This window comes from Bolinopsis microptera, chromosome 5, assembly GCF_026151205.1.
Source record: "Bolinopsis microptera isolate Bmic1 chromosome 5, MBARI_Bmic_1.0, whole genome shotgun sequence".
NCBI classification, from domain to species: Eukaryota; Metazoa; Ctenophora; class Tentaculata; order Lobata; family Bolinopsidae; genus Bolinopsis; species Bolinopsis microptera.
Genome location: NC_087076.1, coordinates 10,350,111 through 10,367,014, shown reverse-complemented (window position 1 = coordinate 10,367,014; position 16,904 = coordinate 10,350,111). Strand labels below are relative to the sequence as shown.

At 36.0% G+C, this 16,904-nt stretch overlaps 2 protein-coding genes across 2 annotated transcripts in view; both read left to right on the top strand.

Moving 5' to 3' along the window:
- Nucleotides 1-16,904, top strand: part of LOC134815651 (rap1 GTPase-GDP dissociation stimulator 1-B-like) — a 42,927-nt gene that overhangs the window by 10,749 nt on the left and 15,274 nt on the right. The window contains exons 2-10 of the mRNA XM_063824205.1: nt 9,714-9,815; nt 10,255-10,401; nt 11,085-11,243; nt 12,037-12,129; nt 12,789-12,917; nt 13,088-13,165; nt 14,920-15,084; nt 16,077-16,200; nt 16,490-16,620. Of these exons, the coding sequence (XP_063680275.1) occupies nt 9,717-9,815; nt 10,255-10,401; nt 11,085-11,243; nt 12,037-12,129; nt 12,789-12,917; nt 13,088-13,165; nt 14,920-15,084; nt 16,077-16,200; nt 16,490-16,620 (1,125 nt within the window). The 5' untranslated portion in view covers nt 9,714-9,716. The remainder of the gene's footprint in view (nt 1-9,713; nt 9,816-10,254; nt 10,402-11,084; nt 11,244-12,036; nt 12,130-12,788; nt 12,918-13,087; nt 13,166-14,919; nt 15,085-16,076; nt 16,201-16,489; nt 16,621-16,904) is intronic.
- On the top strand, nt 1,073-3,045 carry LOC134815433 (uncharacterized). The gene is made up of 4 exons (XM_063823968.1): nt 1,073-1,517; nt 1,641-1,754; nt 1,971-2,805; nt 3,042-3,045. Exons 1-4 carry the CDS (start codon nt 1,073-1,075, stop codon nt 3,043-3,045), a joined length of 1,398 nt encoding a protein of 465 aa, XP_063680038.1.

Here is a 16,904-nt window from a genome sequence, read left to right as displayed (position 1 = left end):
GATTGTTTCTAACTCATCTCTCTTGTTAATGTTAGGTTTGAACTTCAAAATAAGCATTGCTTCTGCAATCTTTCTTCTAGCTGTGTTGCTTTCTGTTTTTAAAATCTCAAATTCTAAATTGGGTTCTGACCCCCTATGTAAACTGTTATAATGAATAGCAAAAGCTTGACTAGTGTTAGAAGGAGTTAAAGGAAATTTAGCATATCTTAGGTGCTCTCCGAGCCTATCATGTGCCCTCCTGCACGTCTCACCAATATAAATATTATTACAGATTTTACAGGTAATCTTATACACAACGTTCTTCACCTCACAATCTTTATTTTCAGTTATTAATAAAGGACAAATTTTACAGGAGTTAATAATACAGGTTCTCTTATCATACGGTCTGTTATTACACACAATATTTCTTAGTTTTCTAGCTGGGGAAAATATAACTTTAATAGGTAAATTGTTCTGTTTAATATGATTCCTAATTCTGTTACTGATACTGTCTGAGATAAAATCTAACTTAAGCACTGTTCTGTTATCCTCCCTATTTCTATTACTAATACTACTACGACGTCTGTTGGAATAATTTCTGGGTGTTTGATACCCGTTTCTAGTCATAAGACGGTCTAAAATGCTGTATGAATGTTCTCTCTCCTGAGGTCCTGACGAGATCTTGTCCGCTTCTTTATACAGGTTGATCACGGTGTTCGTCTTCACAGATTCTGGAACGGCGAAATCATTTCTTGCAGCTGGAGAAAAGTTGAAAATCGCAGAACAGAAACTAAATTTCTTAAAACGATGTAAACGACGACAAGTTTTTCCAGTCTTCATTTTGAACAGTTTTTCACATCAACAGTCATTATTTCCCATCTGTCAATCTAGGAATATACAACATCATCGGAACAGACTCAGAACAGTAGCATTAAATCAACATATTTCTTATCAGTATCAGATTATCGCAGACAGTAAACTTCATATTGCACAGTTCAAGAACACTCTATACAATACAGTTGAACAACACGTTTTTCATAGAATTATAGCCATATCAGAAAGAAACCAGATTTCTATTAAAGAACAGTATAAGATGAACCTGCAGAACAAGTTTACTTGGCTACTCAGTAAATATTATCCACCACCGCCCCCTACTCCACCGACAGTTATTCAACCTGCAGCAGATCGCGTGACTACACTCAACTGTGATTCAGTTTCAGATAACCAGAAATCTGTTCTTGCACTTGGGCCTAATTTTGCAGTAACACCACATGTTAATCAGGAGTTCAAGGACAAAGTTTCCATGGACATTGCACAATGCGTGTTTAAGATCAGACATAAGCAAGCATTTGAACAACAACCAGTAGAACAGTCTATGGATTCAGAAGAACAGCCTAATAATACTCCAGAACATCATGAAGAAGCAGAAGAAGCAGAAGAGCCTACCTCGAAGAAGATCAAGAGGATTTGTCCCTTCCCCACACCCTTCACCCGAACCCCTGACCCCGCTTGCCCTGAACTTGAGGATAAACTCGCATGTTTCAACCGTTTTGTCCTGAACTTAGTGAATAACCATCAGTCAAAAGACAACCTTACTCGCTCACAGAAACAAGGCTTATATTCACTAAGAACGGATAGAACTATACATGTCTCAGTTTCAGACAAGTGTGGAGAGTTCGTAGTTACCACCAAGGATATTCATAGAACGCTGACGGAGAAACACCTAGAGGAAACTGCAGTTTACCTGCAGATACTCCCAACTAGGAAGGTACGAGGTCAGACAGTGACAGTTACGGAACCCACCTCCATCCAGAATTCACAACTCATAAAAAGAATGACCACTCAACTGGTAGATAGCTCCAATCAATTGTGGAAGAAAGTATGGACACAGCGAGGGCTCGATGATGATTATTTCAGACAAATCAGAGTTCCGGATCATGTTTCTCTTCCAGTCTTATATGTACTTATCAAGACTCACAAGAATTCTCCAGAATGTTTCAGAAACACCATCCCTCTGGAACAGGTGAAAGTACGACCCATTATCAGCTGTGTTGACTCACCCACAGAGAGATTGAGCTGGCTGGTGACAACCATCCTCAAACCATTACTGAAGGAAATACCCAGTCACCTTGGTAATCTCTTTGAACATCTGGAAACTCTTCGTGCAATTCCGAAAGAACAGCTAGCTGGCAGGAGAATCTTCTCGGCGGACATTTCAGCACTTTATACCAACATAAATGTCCAAGGTTGTATTGATGACGTTATAGAACTGGCCACTGAGCACCGGGAAAAACTTGATCTCATGGGACTGAACCTGACTGATGTTCACGAGATCCTATTGCACATCCTGACTAGTTCATACTTTGTGTATAATGGGACTCTGTGGATACAGCAGGATGGCCTTTTCATGGGATTGAGACCGGGACCATTTTGCGCAGTGATCAGAGTGTACAAGTTTGAGAGAAGCTCGGTTTACACTGACTTACATTACTTGTCGGTCTACTTATCTGACTTCTACAAGCGGTACATTGACGACGCCACCAGCACAGCTGTAACAAGAGAAGAAGCTCTAGCACTTGTTCAGAGTATCGCAGACCAGGACCCTGACAAGAAACTCAAGTGGGAGGTAGAGTTTCCGGAGAACGACCAAGAGTTCATCCCATTCCTTAACACAGAGCTTAGAGTGGAACCTGATGGAACTGTGACGAGCCGCTTGTACCGTAAGCCACAGCAGAAAGACATCACACTTCACAAGAATTCATGTCACCCAGAATCTGTGAAGACGAACACCGTGATCAACCTGTATAAAGAAGCGGACAAGATCTCGTCAGGACCTCAGGAGAGAGAACATTCATACAGCATTTTAGACCGTCTTATGACTAGAAACGGGTATCAAACACCCAGAAATTATTCCAACAGACGTCGTAGTAGTATTAGTAATAGAAATAGGGAGGATAACAGAACAGTGCTTAAGTTAGATTTTATCTCAGACAGTATCAGTAACAGAATTAGGAATCATATTAAACAGAACAATTTACCTATTAAAGTTATATTTTCCCCAGCTAGAAAACTAAGAAATATTGTGTGTAATAACAGACCGTATGATAAGAGAACCTGTATTATTAACTCCTGTAAAATTTGTCCTTTATTAATAACTGAAAATAAAGATTGTGAGGTGAAGAACGTTGTGTATAAGATTACCTGTAAAATCTGTAATAATATTTATATTGGTGAGACGTGCAGGAGGGCACATGATAGGCTCGGAGAGCACCTAAGATATGCTAAATTTCCTTTAACTCCTTCTAACACTAGTCAAGCTTTTGCTATTCATTATAACAGTTTACATAGGGGGTCAGAACCCAATTTAGAATTTGAGATTTTAAAAACAGAAAGCAACACAGCTAGAAGAAAGATTGCAGAAGCAATGCTTATTTTGAAGTTCAAACCTAACATTAACAAGAGAGATGAGTTAGAAACAATCAAACGTTTTTTAGTAACAAGTACATAATAAACAGGGTGTAACATATTTTATACTTTACAGACAGGGGATTGTCTACACATATGTAGTGATTTTTAGTGATATTTATAGGTTTTGTTTACTTTCTGAGTACAGGGACCACATCTCACACACGCACACTTCCGCCTCCTATTCAACACACTACCCTTACAACATCAATCAAACCATATTAGGCTCCCACGTTTCACACTTCTCATTGGTCAGTACGATTCCCGCCATTTTCACTCCACACTAGATACATACCTACACACTTCACATCATGCACCTGTTCACCGTTGTAGCACTCCATGCTTCTGTATCATGTGTAGTATATTTAGTAGTAGTTTTAGGAATGTACAGTATTTACTATAAAAGTTTGTCGTCGTATAAATTAGTTTTGTTATGAATTTTGTTATGACTTTTTTGTATCGAATTTTTGGATAAAGTTGATTGATTAAAAATAAATTAATGTACACAAATTTTGCCTCAGATATATGTTTTTTACGTTTTGAATTTTTAACACTTGTTTTTAGATCATGAATACGATGTAGTTACATTGAAACGTCGAGTAATCTCCTTTCCCTAATAAGAGCATTTTTACTTGTCGCAACAACCGGGATAAAGATAATTTTACCCAGAATACACACACAAAATAACACACACAATACACACCACAGTCAAACATAGAAACTATATATTCACACATATAACACAGAACACTGATCAGCTCATCCGCTTTACACTAGTGTCTGGACTTGTCTGGAGTGTTCGTCTGGAACGTGGGACGAACTCACAAATATATTGTGTAAACGTAGCGCGCGAAACTTAAATATTGTATAACTCTATCATTTCATTACCCAGCGTGATTTACCGCGCCAGAATACTGAAATGAAGCCGCGCTATATCCGTGAACCTACAGTGACTTATATTTTATATTTTGTATCTCTTACTACGTAAGTGTAACGCGAAATTAAGTTGTATCACACTCCCGGTTTTGGTTTTGGACCCCAATGTTAACCTTGCAGCAACTGTGTCAGCCCAATATACTCTAGAAGTATGATCACACTTATTTTAATGAACAAAAGACCCATAATTAATATAATCAGATACTCGTCAACAGCAGCAGTTTCCTTACGTGTGATGTGTTGTCCTTCTCTTTTCTGTGTCCCCGTCGTTTTGTTCTGTGAAATGTATTGTAGTAGTGTTTTAATATTTAAATCGAACGCAACTCAATAGTTAATAATAAGAAACACAAATACTATTTTAAATAATTGATTAATATCGATTTATATACGAACCAAACATTAATTATTCTTTAATAACCTTTTATATATGTGTTAAACGATCCAGGGCATATCTAAAATTCGATAATGAACTTCATATATTATTAGTGCCGCGTGCTGATAAATATTCTGGGAATCAATCCACCCAATCGTGGCGATAACATATTTTTGTGCTTGGCCGGTTTTAGGTTTGAGTTTGTGCTCCAAAAGTGGTAAATCGGGTGCTAGTAAAGCTCTTGCAGGCAACTGGCTCCTTTTGCCAACTGCTTTTGGTTTAAGCGCTGACTCACATTTGGAACTGGCACTGGTATAATTGTAATATCCTACGAAGTCAGCATGCTATATTATTTTGCAAAACTCGTTTAATATCTTGACAATATTTAAAGTTTATAGTTTTAGGTTTAGGCGCGGCGCACGCACCGCTTATACATGTTATATGTTATAGCTCATTCAGCTTCTGTTTTCAGCGCTGTGTATACACTGTATAGCATGTGGGTCAAGCGCGGTGCCGCGCCTAAACAGCAAAAGAGTTATTTATTTTAAAATTTATTTTTGTATCTCAAAAATGATGTAAAGTTTTTAATATGACGTAGAATTAAAGCTATTTCCGTACAGCCTAAGTGTTACTGGGCCGCGCTCAGCCTGTCATTCCGCCAAATCTATATTCGGTTATGAACATAATAGCCTGGGGTCCTCAGGTAACCTAAGTGCTAAGCATACTCGTTAGAAAAACTATGAACAATGAACATAACATGCTAGCTTTCTTTATTTTTGTAAGTCGCGTCGACTGACATCTTGGGTTGTACTGGATGTAACAAGTTTATTATCGGATGTCTACTTATATTTATTATGATATCATTATTCATTGTAATGGCAATAAAATTTAAATTTTGTTTTACTTAAAATTTTGTTCTACTTAAAGTTAAGTCCCATCCGGTCAGGGTTCCTGGGTGCAGCTGGCTGACACCGAATAGGGTGTTTTGGCCGTTCTAACTTAAGACTTTTAAGAATTAAAGCAGCCGTATTGATCTTCCAAACCTACAACTTTCAAGGGCTAGAATTTGCTGTATTTTGCCGTTAAAACACAACTTGAACTGTTTAACTTCATGATTGGGCCGTAGTTCAAAAGCAAATTGGCAAGAAGTGGTGCTCACGGTCTCACTTAATGCTTAACGTCATTTATCGCTCAGTTAAGAGCGACCATGGTCTTAAGCGACAGACAGCCTGCAGGCATATGATCCGAATACGAAATATCCTTGTGTTCGGCATTTAATAGCCCTAATTGGTTACTTCGTACCCATGAAAAGTTACCGGCTGGTGGTGGTACTAGAGTTGGTTTAATTTAAACAGACGGCTTGACCTCGCGCGCGACAACAAGCATGATTTGCACGCGTGGCGTATTCCAATGTTCAGGCAGCTACCACGTGACACAATTCAGCCAACCAGAGTACAGGAATCCGCAAAGTTAAAGTTGCAAACTTTTGATCGGCCCGAAATGGGACTTTTCTGGAGATTTTGATATAACTCAACATAACAATTACGTTGTCTTGAATTTTCCTCCTGGAGAGGTAACGTTACTTTTAAAAAAGGAACATGTTACAAAAAACCGGAAGTCTCCAACTCTTTTACTTTCAAAGTTAAGCCCCATCCGGTCAGGGTTCCTGGGCCCTTAGCTTTGCTTATTAAATATTATAGCTTTTCATCAATAAATGGTATACAAACAATGTTTTAAAAAAGTAGTACGCAAAGTTGCTCTAACCAGAGCCCTCTCGCTTGCAGTAGCGCGCAACCGCCGAAGGGATATATTCTACTTGTGAAACAAGCGCGTCACGCAGGACGCGTATACACATGGCTATGTGAATACGCAAAGTATTACGCGAACGATTGAACATTTATTTTCAATTTTAAGTTAGTAGCATAAAAGCATTACTGGGCGGCGCTCAGCCTGTCATTCCACCGAATTTCTATTTAGGAGCTGAGTGAATTACGACTTCCATCGCCCTGAAAATAGTGCGGATGCTGATCATTAAATGTTAAAGCGCACATGACCGGACCAGCATTCACACGATCGTTTAGAACCAATTACAGCCGCGCAAGAAATCTTACTGGGCCGCGCTCAGCCTGTCATTCCCAATTCCGCCGAATCTCTATTCGGTTTATGAACATGATAGCCTGAGGTCCCCAGGCCTGGCCAGGTAAAAAATCACGTGCACTCCAATTACCAATTTAATTGGAAAAAGGTGACGTATACGCTACAAGAGCCGCGCGCTGAGTTAGATTGTAAAATCTTGTAGCGCGATGCGCTACTGTGCCGCGCCGAGCTGCCATGAATTGACATCGTCAATTAAGTAAAATCTGATTATTTGACTTTAAAATCGCATAAACGTGCTTGCTTGCGCGTTTTAGAGGGTATAATTACGCCAGGCCAGGCTATGTTTATGAACATAATAGCCTAGTCCTCAGGTAAAAAGCATAAAAATCAAAAGTTTTAAAATTATAAAATTTTTTTAACGTAATTTGTATTAATATTTGATCCTAGGTTCGAATTGTTGTTATATTAGGTTTTAAGTTGCTAGTGTAGCGCGGCAAGTTACATCATACATCACAACTCATCATCAATGTTGTATTTTCATAATACTTGAACAAATTTTGAACAAATTTGGACAAATTTTGGACAAAGTTTTGATATTTACGTAAAAAATTTCAATTTTTAATTTTGTTTCTGCAGTTATAATTTCATAATAAATTTAATAAAAAAAAACATATCGGTTGCAATATGATTTATCAATATTTATTTCTATCATTGAAAAACGCTTATTAAAATAACCGTTGACCTATTGTTCTTTGAAGCCTGCAAACAAGCTTTTTATAAAATATAACAAATAACTTCCCCCACTCATCTTCTAAAATCTAATCAATCTTTTTTAACTAGAAACATATCTACGAGTGATCAAAATCCCTGGTGTTCGAAAACCCTTAACATGGCTTCCATTCAATTCGTATTAATTGCCACAACACCATATCAAACCTTTACAACATTGATAGGGGTCAATATGGAACCCATTTCAAAGAGTACCAAGAGAAGATCGATGGTGCAATAACTACTTCTTCAGGATATGTCTTAAACCTAGTGAGGACGAAAATCATGTCCTAGTTGACTGTTCGCTCTACCTCATAGTTAGGGACAAATTTAACTTCCATCCCCAAAACATCACTGACCTAGCTAGTAAAAAACTCTCCACCCTACCAAATTTACTCGATGAGGTAACTCAATCCCCTTCAACAAATTTAATCCAGTGTTCTCGGCCTACAGGTTCCTCCTATTAAAAAATTTTGATTTTGGTAAATGTGTGCTGACTCCACCACTTATGTATTTAACCTAATATTTAGTGTATTACAGGTAGACATTGACTAAGGTAGGTATTTTTCTCTTAGGTAGATATTAAGAATTTGTTAAATTTCTTAATTGTATGACTATTTCCATTATTGAAACAATTTTAATATTTAATTTGAGAGGGTCTTTTTATAGGACAGGTTCACAGTGTGAACAGATTCCAGATTTATATATTTTTAAACTGATATATTTAATAAATGATTAAAAGAACCAATTTTAAAGTTACCATACTAAAGCCTTTAGGTCCAAAAATAAACCCATTATGCTCACTTAAAAACAACTCTTAATCAGAAGGCTGTCACTCTATTAATACACCACCACTACCTCCACTGCACTAAAAGTTATACAATAAATTCTACAATCCTAATTTTGTATCATGATGGAGACCGGTGTCCATACAAAACATTTACTAGGTTGCCGTTTGGTGTGAGCAATAGCGAACAGCACGTACACTCCTTTGCCCCGTCAACCTATATCTAATCTATTTAAAGAGTGAAAACCATACTACACATTGAATTAGGATTCCTTTAAATATGAAATTGATTTATTGTAAACTTGTTTACTCTGTAATAAATGGCGTAAAATTGAAATTTTTGTTTAACTGAAAATTTTTGTTTTACTGACTTAATTTCTTGCTTCGGAAGGTGAATTTGATTCTGGTCATCGCCAAACTCCTATCCAACAAAGTCCAAGGAAAGCAACTCAACGCTTTTACTTAATGACCTTGGTCTCTCAGTATTGTGGACAAACGAATGTCATCCCAAAATTCCAGAGGCAGTCAGGATTGGACAACCAACAGCACAAAATTTCACAAAGATCATGCGTGCGCTTTCATTCGAACGTTTGAGTGAATAAAAAGCTTTATATTGCGATAAGATATTTCCGAACACTATTACTAATCACTATTTCTATTTTTAAGCACCAGACACCAGATTGGTGTCCACGGACGCCTGGACGCCCTCAATAGCCGCCTCTGCAAAATTCTATTCAAAAATTGGATCCTAACGCTAAGCAATTTAATTTTGGCTCACTGGTTGAAAACGTGATAACAGTTTTACTCCATAGCTCCTCAATATAAGAGGTTCCCCTCCTCATTTAACCCTCAATCTAGTTTCCTATTATTCCGAACAGAAGGCGGAAGCTCTAACCAGGAGGCCACCTTGCCCTCAAAGTAGCTCATGACACTATGTGGTCAGGTTATTGTGCATTCTTAGCAGACTTCATGGATAGTATTCTACATCACTAGTAACCAACAAGATCAAGTTCAGTGATAAAAGTGAAAGAATTGATCCAGTTTATTCAGTACTGCCTTATAGGTCCTTAAGTAGAGGCAGTATCTGAGACATTGGGTTTCATGATCCAGGCATACACTGAAATTTGGCAGTGTTACTTATGCAATTACTTCTTCTTTAAAATTGTAACACGAATATTCGAACTTACTGTGTATTGATTATGGTGTACTACAAAATCGTGATTTGGGTAGCTTTTACCATATTGGCAGGCCGAATAAATTTGTAAATCATGCATGACATTTTTATGAACTAATTGAAGTTTTATCTAGGGCATGCCCGACCCTCAAACGCATAACCAGTTACTAAGAAGACCTTCTATTATTGACCAGCATTTATCTACTCTATTGCAGACTGTCTCAATAGAAGTTGAGGTTTGAAAATTCTATAATATTTATTAATTATTGTTCTCTCAGATACACTTTTTATTCATCTAAATTATGTAAGATTATTTTACAACTGTATTATAATATTACTAATAGTAATATATAATATATTATATTAGACAATATTATAATCTTGTCCTATATTAATCGATTTCTTATTATGGCAGCTACTGCATTATACTGCAACACAAAATATTGCATGCCTAGTAATTAAGTTAGATGTCTATTCTATGTATAATTGTTTAAATGTCTAAGGAGTGAATTATATTAACTTTGTTTAATAAGACATCAATCAGTGAAGATCACTTACTCACAATAGGTGTCATTTATAATTGTCAAATTTCTATACTGCTCATAATATCATCTCATTGACGACTCTACAGTGTACACATAACACACTATCAGTCATTTATTTATTTAATTGCAGGCAGGCTCAGAATTATTGACAGATGGGATTATTGAGAGGCTAGCTGAACTGCTCAGCACGACCTCGGGTCGAGCTGAGCAGGCAGCTGAAATAATCGCAGAGATGGCAAAATCTGAGGATAATAGAATCATCATGGTGCAACAAGCTGTGAGTCCATTTGCAATATTTTGTCCTTTTTTATACAAGTTATTGTCACACTTGAGTTTTTATATATCTGATGTTAGTAAGCACTAAGCATTTACCGTTATCAAAAAGGGGGGCATACAACGGTCATTAATGTCAGTATTATAGAATTTTGCTGAAATATACATATAATACATTAATGCACATTAATGCCCATTAATGCACATTAATGACCGTTGTATCCCCCCCATCAAAAATGTTGAAATACCAATTAGTTTTCTTAAAGTAAAAGTAAAGTCATCAGCCCATTAAACTCTAGAACTATTGAACTCCCAAGCTATTAGTTATCATTAGTTCAAGTCAAGAACACAACTAATGATGATATAATGTATGGTTTGTTTTGACATGGTATGATAATGACACAGGTGTCCACCCCATCCCCATGTGGGCCGTGGGGAGTCTGAACACACAGAACTCTATGTAGCACCTTATCAATGGTTAATAATAATATACACAGCACAGGACCTAACTATAAACAACTACACTTAAAAGTGCTGATTATATGGGTTTCTGGGTGTTTAGTTTTCAGGCCAATTAATTGAAACGACATTTAAACAAATCAGACATTAGATCCAATCAGTGTGAATCAGATTTGTGGGTGAATATGAGGGGTTATTAGTTGTCTTAGTAACATTACATCCACCCAGGTGATACCACCATTAGTTGCAATGGTGCACAACAGTGCCCCACGAGTGCTCCGCCAGGCGTGCCGAGCAATGGGTAACATATGCTTTGAAAGCACATCAGGTAGAGATATAGTGTTGAGTGAGGGAGGAGTCAATGCTCTCGTCAACAGGCTCAATGAGGTAAATTATTCGAATTTTAGATTGAACATTTTATTTTTATTTATTTTTATCTGAACCTGCTGTCATGACTTGAAAATAATTATTTAAAATATGAATATTTCGTTAGTTTGTTAGAATTTAGGCTTTAACCGTTTTGAAGGTGCAATAAGTAAATATTTAAGTACACACGATGTGACTTGTGACTTATTGCTTTATTGGTTATTCAAGCGGGATTCATTTTAATTTATCATGCTTGCTTTGTAAAATAAGAGCAAAGTATTACATTATTGGCAACATGTAACCCTGGGCCCTGGCCTGTTAGTTCATTACTTTATTGTAACAGTGAAGCATAATGAGTATTAATGTTTCCTTACCTATACCGTATAATGATATTATAGTTATATTTCTGTGATGATATTATGACGCAGTGATCCCACCACTTCTATGATATTAACCCCACAACATTACAATGCTGAGCACATCAAATCATGGTACTTTAATTGTGCCAGTAGCTGAACAATGACAAAGCTATTAATACTGTTCATACAATAATAGTTAGTCATTATAATGCTAATTATACTGTAACAACTTTACAGTAGGTACTCTCTAATCCTCATTAATAATAAAACCATTACATTCCTTACACTTCCTCTTAATTACACTGTATAATCCTACACACAGTTACAAATCAACAATATATTCACCGCACAATTGGGATCATTAATGTAACCCACTGTAATACTACTAAACACTTTACTAAAGTTACTAATACCTTACTATTAAAGTAAATAATACTAAAGATCCTTCTCTGCAGCTAATGCCAGAAGAAGCTACTGTTACATCCCAAAATGATGTACACTACATGTTGTGCGGGTCACTGCATACCATCTGTATGGATCACGAGGAGGTTTGTTCAATTAATTAAGTTTGAAAGAATTGGGTTCTGGATCGGCACCGAGCCAATTGTTAGATCCAGGCTAAAAGCCCTAAAAGGTCCTTTACCTGGATCAATCAATAGCGCTTTTCCTATATCCTTTAAATGATCCCGGGATCATCAGCGTCATTTACTTTACATGTTACACAACACATGTTATTTACATGTTACACATGTTATTTAATACATGTTGTAATTAATGTGATATTTTGAACCTGATTCTCAAAGACCGTATGGGTTGAGGATATTCCCTGAGAACAAAAGCACGAATTAGACATAATATAGTGGTGGGTGTATTGTTCGCTCAACCAGTAATGTAGTACAGTGTTACGTGTGAGTCTGATAGTCTCAAATCAAGGGGATATTATTATATAATATTATACAGTGCACCTGCGTCGTACTCTTTGTTTAAAATGGAGTACTATAATAAATACCATAATAGGCTACTGAAATAGAGTTAAGAATTATCCCTCTATTAATCCTACATTATCTTTACCCACTTGACGGAATTACCTGCAATCTGATTCACTGGTATCAATTATCCTTGATTTTATAGGATATAAATGGTTCAAGTACACGTCATTGTGATAAGTTACCTTCTTAACCAATAACATGGTTTTAAAATGTTGCAGGTCCAGAAAGAGGCGATAAAGTTGAAGAGTTTGCCGATACTGGTAGAATACCTGAAATACAGTACAGATGGTACTGTGTTGCGGTTTGTTCTGAATATTATAGCTGCTTTCCTCGACCACGGGGAGGAGGTAAGATGGGGGTAGTAAAATTTTAATTTTAATTCATCAATTTTTTTGGTTATTTTTACTGTTAACATAGTTCTTAAACTTTATGCAATTATTCCGAAATTATTATTATGAAATCTATTTTTAATTTCATTGGAATTTTAGGAATGCTCCCTAAAACATGGCTTTCTCAGATAACAGAAGCAGCTATACAACTGAACCTGGCTCCAATTGCATCAGACATTCTCAAAACACAAAAGGATGACGACACAGTGAGTCAAACTTAATTTCCCGTCTACAGTCTGGTTTGACCTGTGGTATGTGGAGAATGCGGTACATTTCCCAACAGATAATAATATAATACTTTTATAAGTTCTGAGGAAATAACTCAGGTTTTATTGTAAGTTAAATAAGTAGTGTTTTAAGGAAGGACTTGGTAAGACATGTTCAGTGTTCACAACGTTCATTACATTACGTACAGTTATTAAACTGCGGGTGTTAGAAGGCCATCGTACATCTAAAATAACGAATTTCAAATTCCCTATTAATGGTATGACACGTGTCAAGCGATGTAAATTTTAGAGCATGTCAACATCTTATAAGTTTTACTTACAGTAGTGGTTTAATATCCGAACATCCATTACCCACGACAATTGTTGACATTTGGCAAAGAACACATTAACTTTTATAATCGACCACCTTAATAGTTGAACAATGAATCTCGTTCTTTGAACTCCACACTGTGCAATTATTAGCCTATATATATTTTAATATAATAGTATAATGAAATTTATGAGTAATTAATAATTATGATGTAATATATTAAACGTTTAATATTTAATTTATTTAATACAATTTATTATTGAACTTTGTTTTGGGAATTATTATTCAACATGGGAACTGGTTTAAAGAGACAAGGTTTTAAATACAAAATTACTCAAACGCAAACCAGCCTTCATAAGAATCAAACCGATTTTATAAGATGAAATTTACATTTTAGATGTAAATTTACATTTTACAAATTTACTGCACTTATGGCTCAATTTAGAAATTTATTGCTTCGTGACAACAATGATCACCAAAACTTACTTGTTTCGATGTACTTTTCTTCTCATGAACTCCTAAAACAACATTAAATCTTGATTTTGTGGGAAATTGTCAGATGGTTGTGGTGTGTGTAGACTGACCCCTGGTCCTATGATCAGTGGTTACTCCATTATTGCGAACAACTTACCTCTAGCTCTTGCAGTCTGCTCGGAGTTTGAGGCACCTGTAATAGTTTAATTGAAATTTAACAGCTGTAAAACGTGTTTCGTCTCCCCCCTCTAATGTACATTGTACCTGATCACTATTTATCTGACCATTCAACTCTTGAATGATTTATAATTCTTGAAGTCAGCAGCTGTAGGAGATTATTTGTGAAATTTAATTTTTAATTCTACAATTTCACGGAGCTAAGAATTCTGAGATGTCAATTAATTATGATAGAAATGGAATTTGTTTTTATCAATTCTATGATAGATCAAAAATTAGCTTAACCTACAAACTACCATTGTATTTTAATCATTTCTTTAATTCAACTTAAACTTACACACATAATAATATATTGTAGCAACTTATTTATATATGTTTTCAGAGTTCAACATTCTGAAACATTTAAAATTTGTCATTTTAATCATTTAATTAAATCTTTGGTCCAATTATCTAATTATAAGAGAAGGTGTTGGTAAAAGATATTTGCTGTAAAATAATAATATGACACCATCGGGGCGGCACTAATTGGCTCGATCATGGCATAGTATGGTCTGATCGGTTTTTATTGAGGAGTAATCAATGCTGGGATAGCTTGTACCATGTACGGTCTACCCACATCCAGAAACACGGCAGCCTGACCGGCAGTCAGAAGTGAATTTTTTAGGGCATAAGACATTATACTGAGAGGAAATTTAGAACTTTCTGGATGAGGTACGGTTTACCGCAATCTACACTGTGTGTAACTGTACAATTAAAACGAAACTGTTAACAGGTAAAAGAAGCAGTGCTGGACGTGTTGGGAAACTTCAACTTGTTGGAGAAGCCCCTGATACAGATGCAGCTCTACCAGTCAGGGGTGCTGAACCAAATAGTTGAGATTATTAATACCTCTCTGGACGAAACTGACACTGCCGCCATTGAACGGATCGCTAGTGAGGTGGGTTTTTACAAATTTATTGAAGATGTAATTTTATTTTAATAAAGAGATATTCATCACAAGATCATGTCTTTTATGACTGAGTTGAGTTAAGACTGGGGGCATGCACAATGCACATGTGCGGTATGTCATACGATACATAATCAAATAATCTTCTACATAACTTAATGATGATATTATGATGAATTCTGCCAAATATGCGCCCACTGAACACTACTATGCTAACTGAGTTTAGAGGGAGCTACTTATTTGTTAAAATATATCGCCGTGAATTCTGTAAGAAAAGCTCAAGTCCTGATATTCGAGATCTTATGCATTGTCATGCATAACAATTTTTCAGGTAATTATGAGATTGCCCTCGTCAGCTGATATTTGATTTATGTACTGTTTGTACTGTCTTAGTTCTGTCCTACCAAATCCAATTTATAGTGAACTATTTACTCTATTGCAAGTTTAATAGCTTTGTTGGTTATCATGATATAATTGGTTAAGCAAGAAAAGTCAAAATGTTTAAAACTCAAAAATTACTAATATCGATACGATTTATTCAATCAATTATTATTCTCAACTATTATCTCTGAACGTTTTAGCTTCCAAGATCCTAGATTTGAATTCTAATGAGAAGTAGTGTTGCTTTTATTAGAGGTCCTTCGAAGACAACTTAGTTTATCTGTCACGATTTTACCGTGTTTAGTAAATCCTCAAGCATTATTAAGTTTAGTTTCTGTAGTTCATCTGCCACAATCCTGAACGATAGTAAAATGGTCAACAAAAACTGGGACAATATCAAAAGGAGTCACGAAAGGTTGGACAGAAAATTGGAATGATAGAGTTAATGACAGTAGAATGGTTTGTTTCACCTGGTCCCCCACCGTTATCATGAACGGAGATTTTTACTCCCATCACCATCCTCACCTTCCATTATACAATTACATCACTAATTAACCAACTGAATAAACAGTAATTATGTAATTACATTAATTATGTTTCAGATTCTGGTTCTGGTTGTGTCACACGATGGGATAGCCCAGCTTGTGTTTGAAGACACTGCTCTGGATCTCACTAAAGAAGCTATGGACTGGATGAAGGGATACCAGGAGCACTTGAAGGGAACAGGTATTACTATTAGCGACGTAGATTTTCTACTTGGTAGTTTTTCTGACTGGAAACTGGAATTATCGGTTGACGGTTTATCTATATAATATATATGTATTTCATATGTATTTAATATTATGTATTTGATATAATCCATAAGTCTTGCATTGATAATTTTCTTCTAAAAATCGTCGAATGTCGAATGTCGATAGCTCAAAGATAACGTTAAGTCTAAAACACCTCTTTAATCAATATCTTTACCTACAGTATGATCTACATAAACAAACTAAAATAAAGTCTCCCTCAACAGGTGCACTGGTGATAGGTAACCTAGCAACGTCAGACCTACGTAGCTCACTGCTGGTAGATACTCCTGACCTGGTGGAGACCCTGTTCAAAGTGCTGGCATGTGATTATACTTCCGATGAGATGCTCGTTAAGGTTAGTTGGTTGATTTGCTAATTAATTTACCGTAACTTGAGTTAAGAATATAAGTTTTAACTTAGATTGTACTATAGTCCAAGTTCTTATCTTAAATTCTTAAAAGAATATAAGATAAGAACTTGGACTATATACTAGATTTATTTATGTTATTGTCGAGGTACACAATATGAGCAGATCCATCATCCAACTTACTTAACTTTTTTAAATTATCAAGTCGCTTTTAAAATGTTTCTTTCCATATCCAGATCTGTAACCCTGTATTATCACAGCTAATTATTACA

What these genes read in the sequence shown, in the direction of transcription:
- LOC134815433 (XM_063823968.1), top strand. Translation starts at nt 1,073, where the DNA reads ATGAACCTGCAGAACAAGTTTACTTGGCTACTCAGTAAATATTATCCA. An exon ending in ACTTGAGGATAAACTCGCAT is followed by an intron (nt 1,518 to 1,640) that starts GTTTCAACCGTT and finishes TCTCAGTTTCAG; the next exon opens with ACAAGTGTGGAGAGTTCGTA. An exon ending in CCCAACTAGGAAGGTACGAG is followed by an intron (nt 1,755 to 1,970) that starts GTCAGACAGTGA and finishes AGAATTCTCCAG; the next exon opens with AATGTTTCAGAAACACCATC.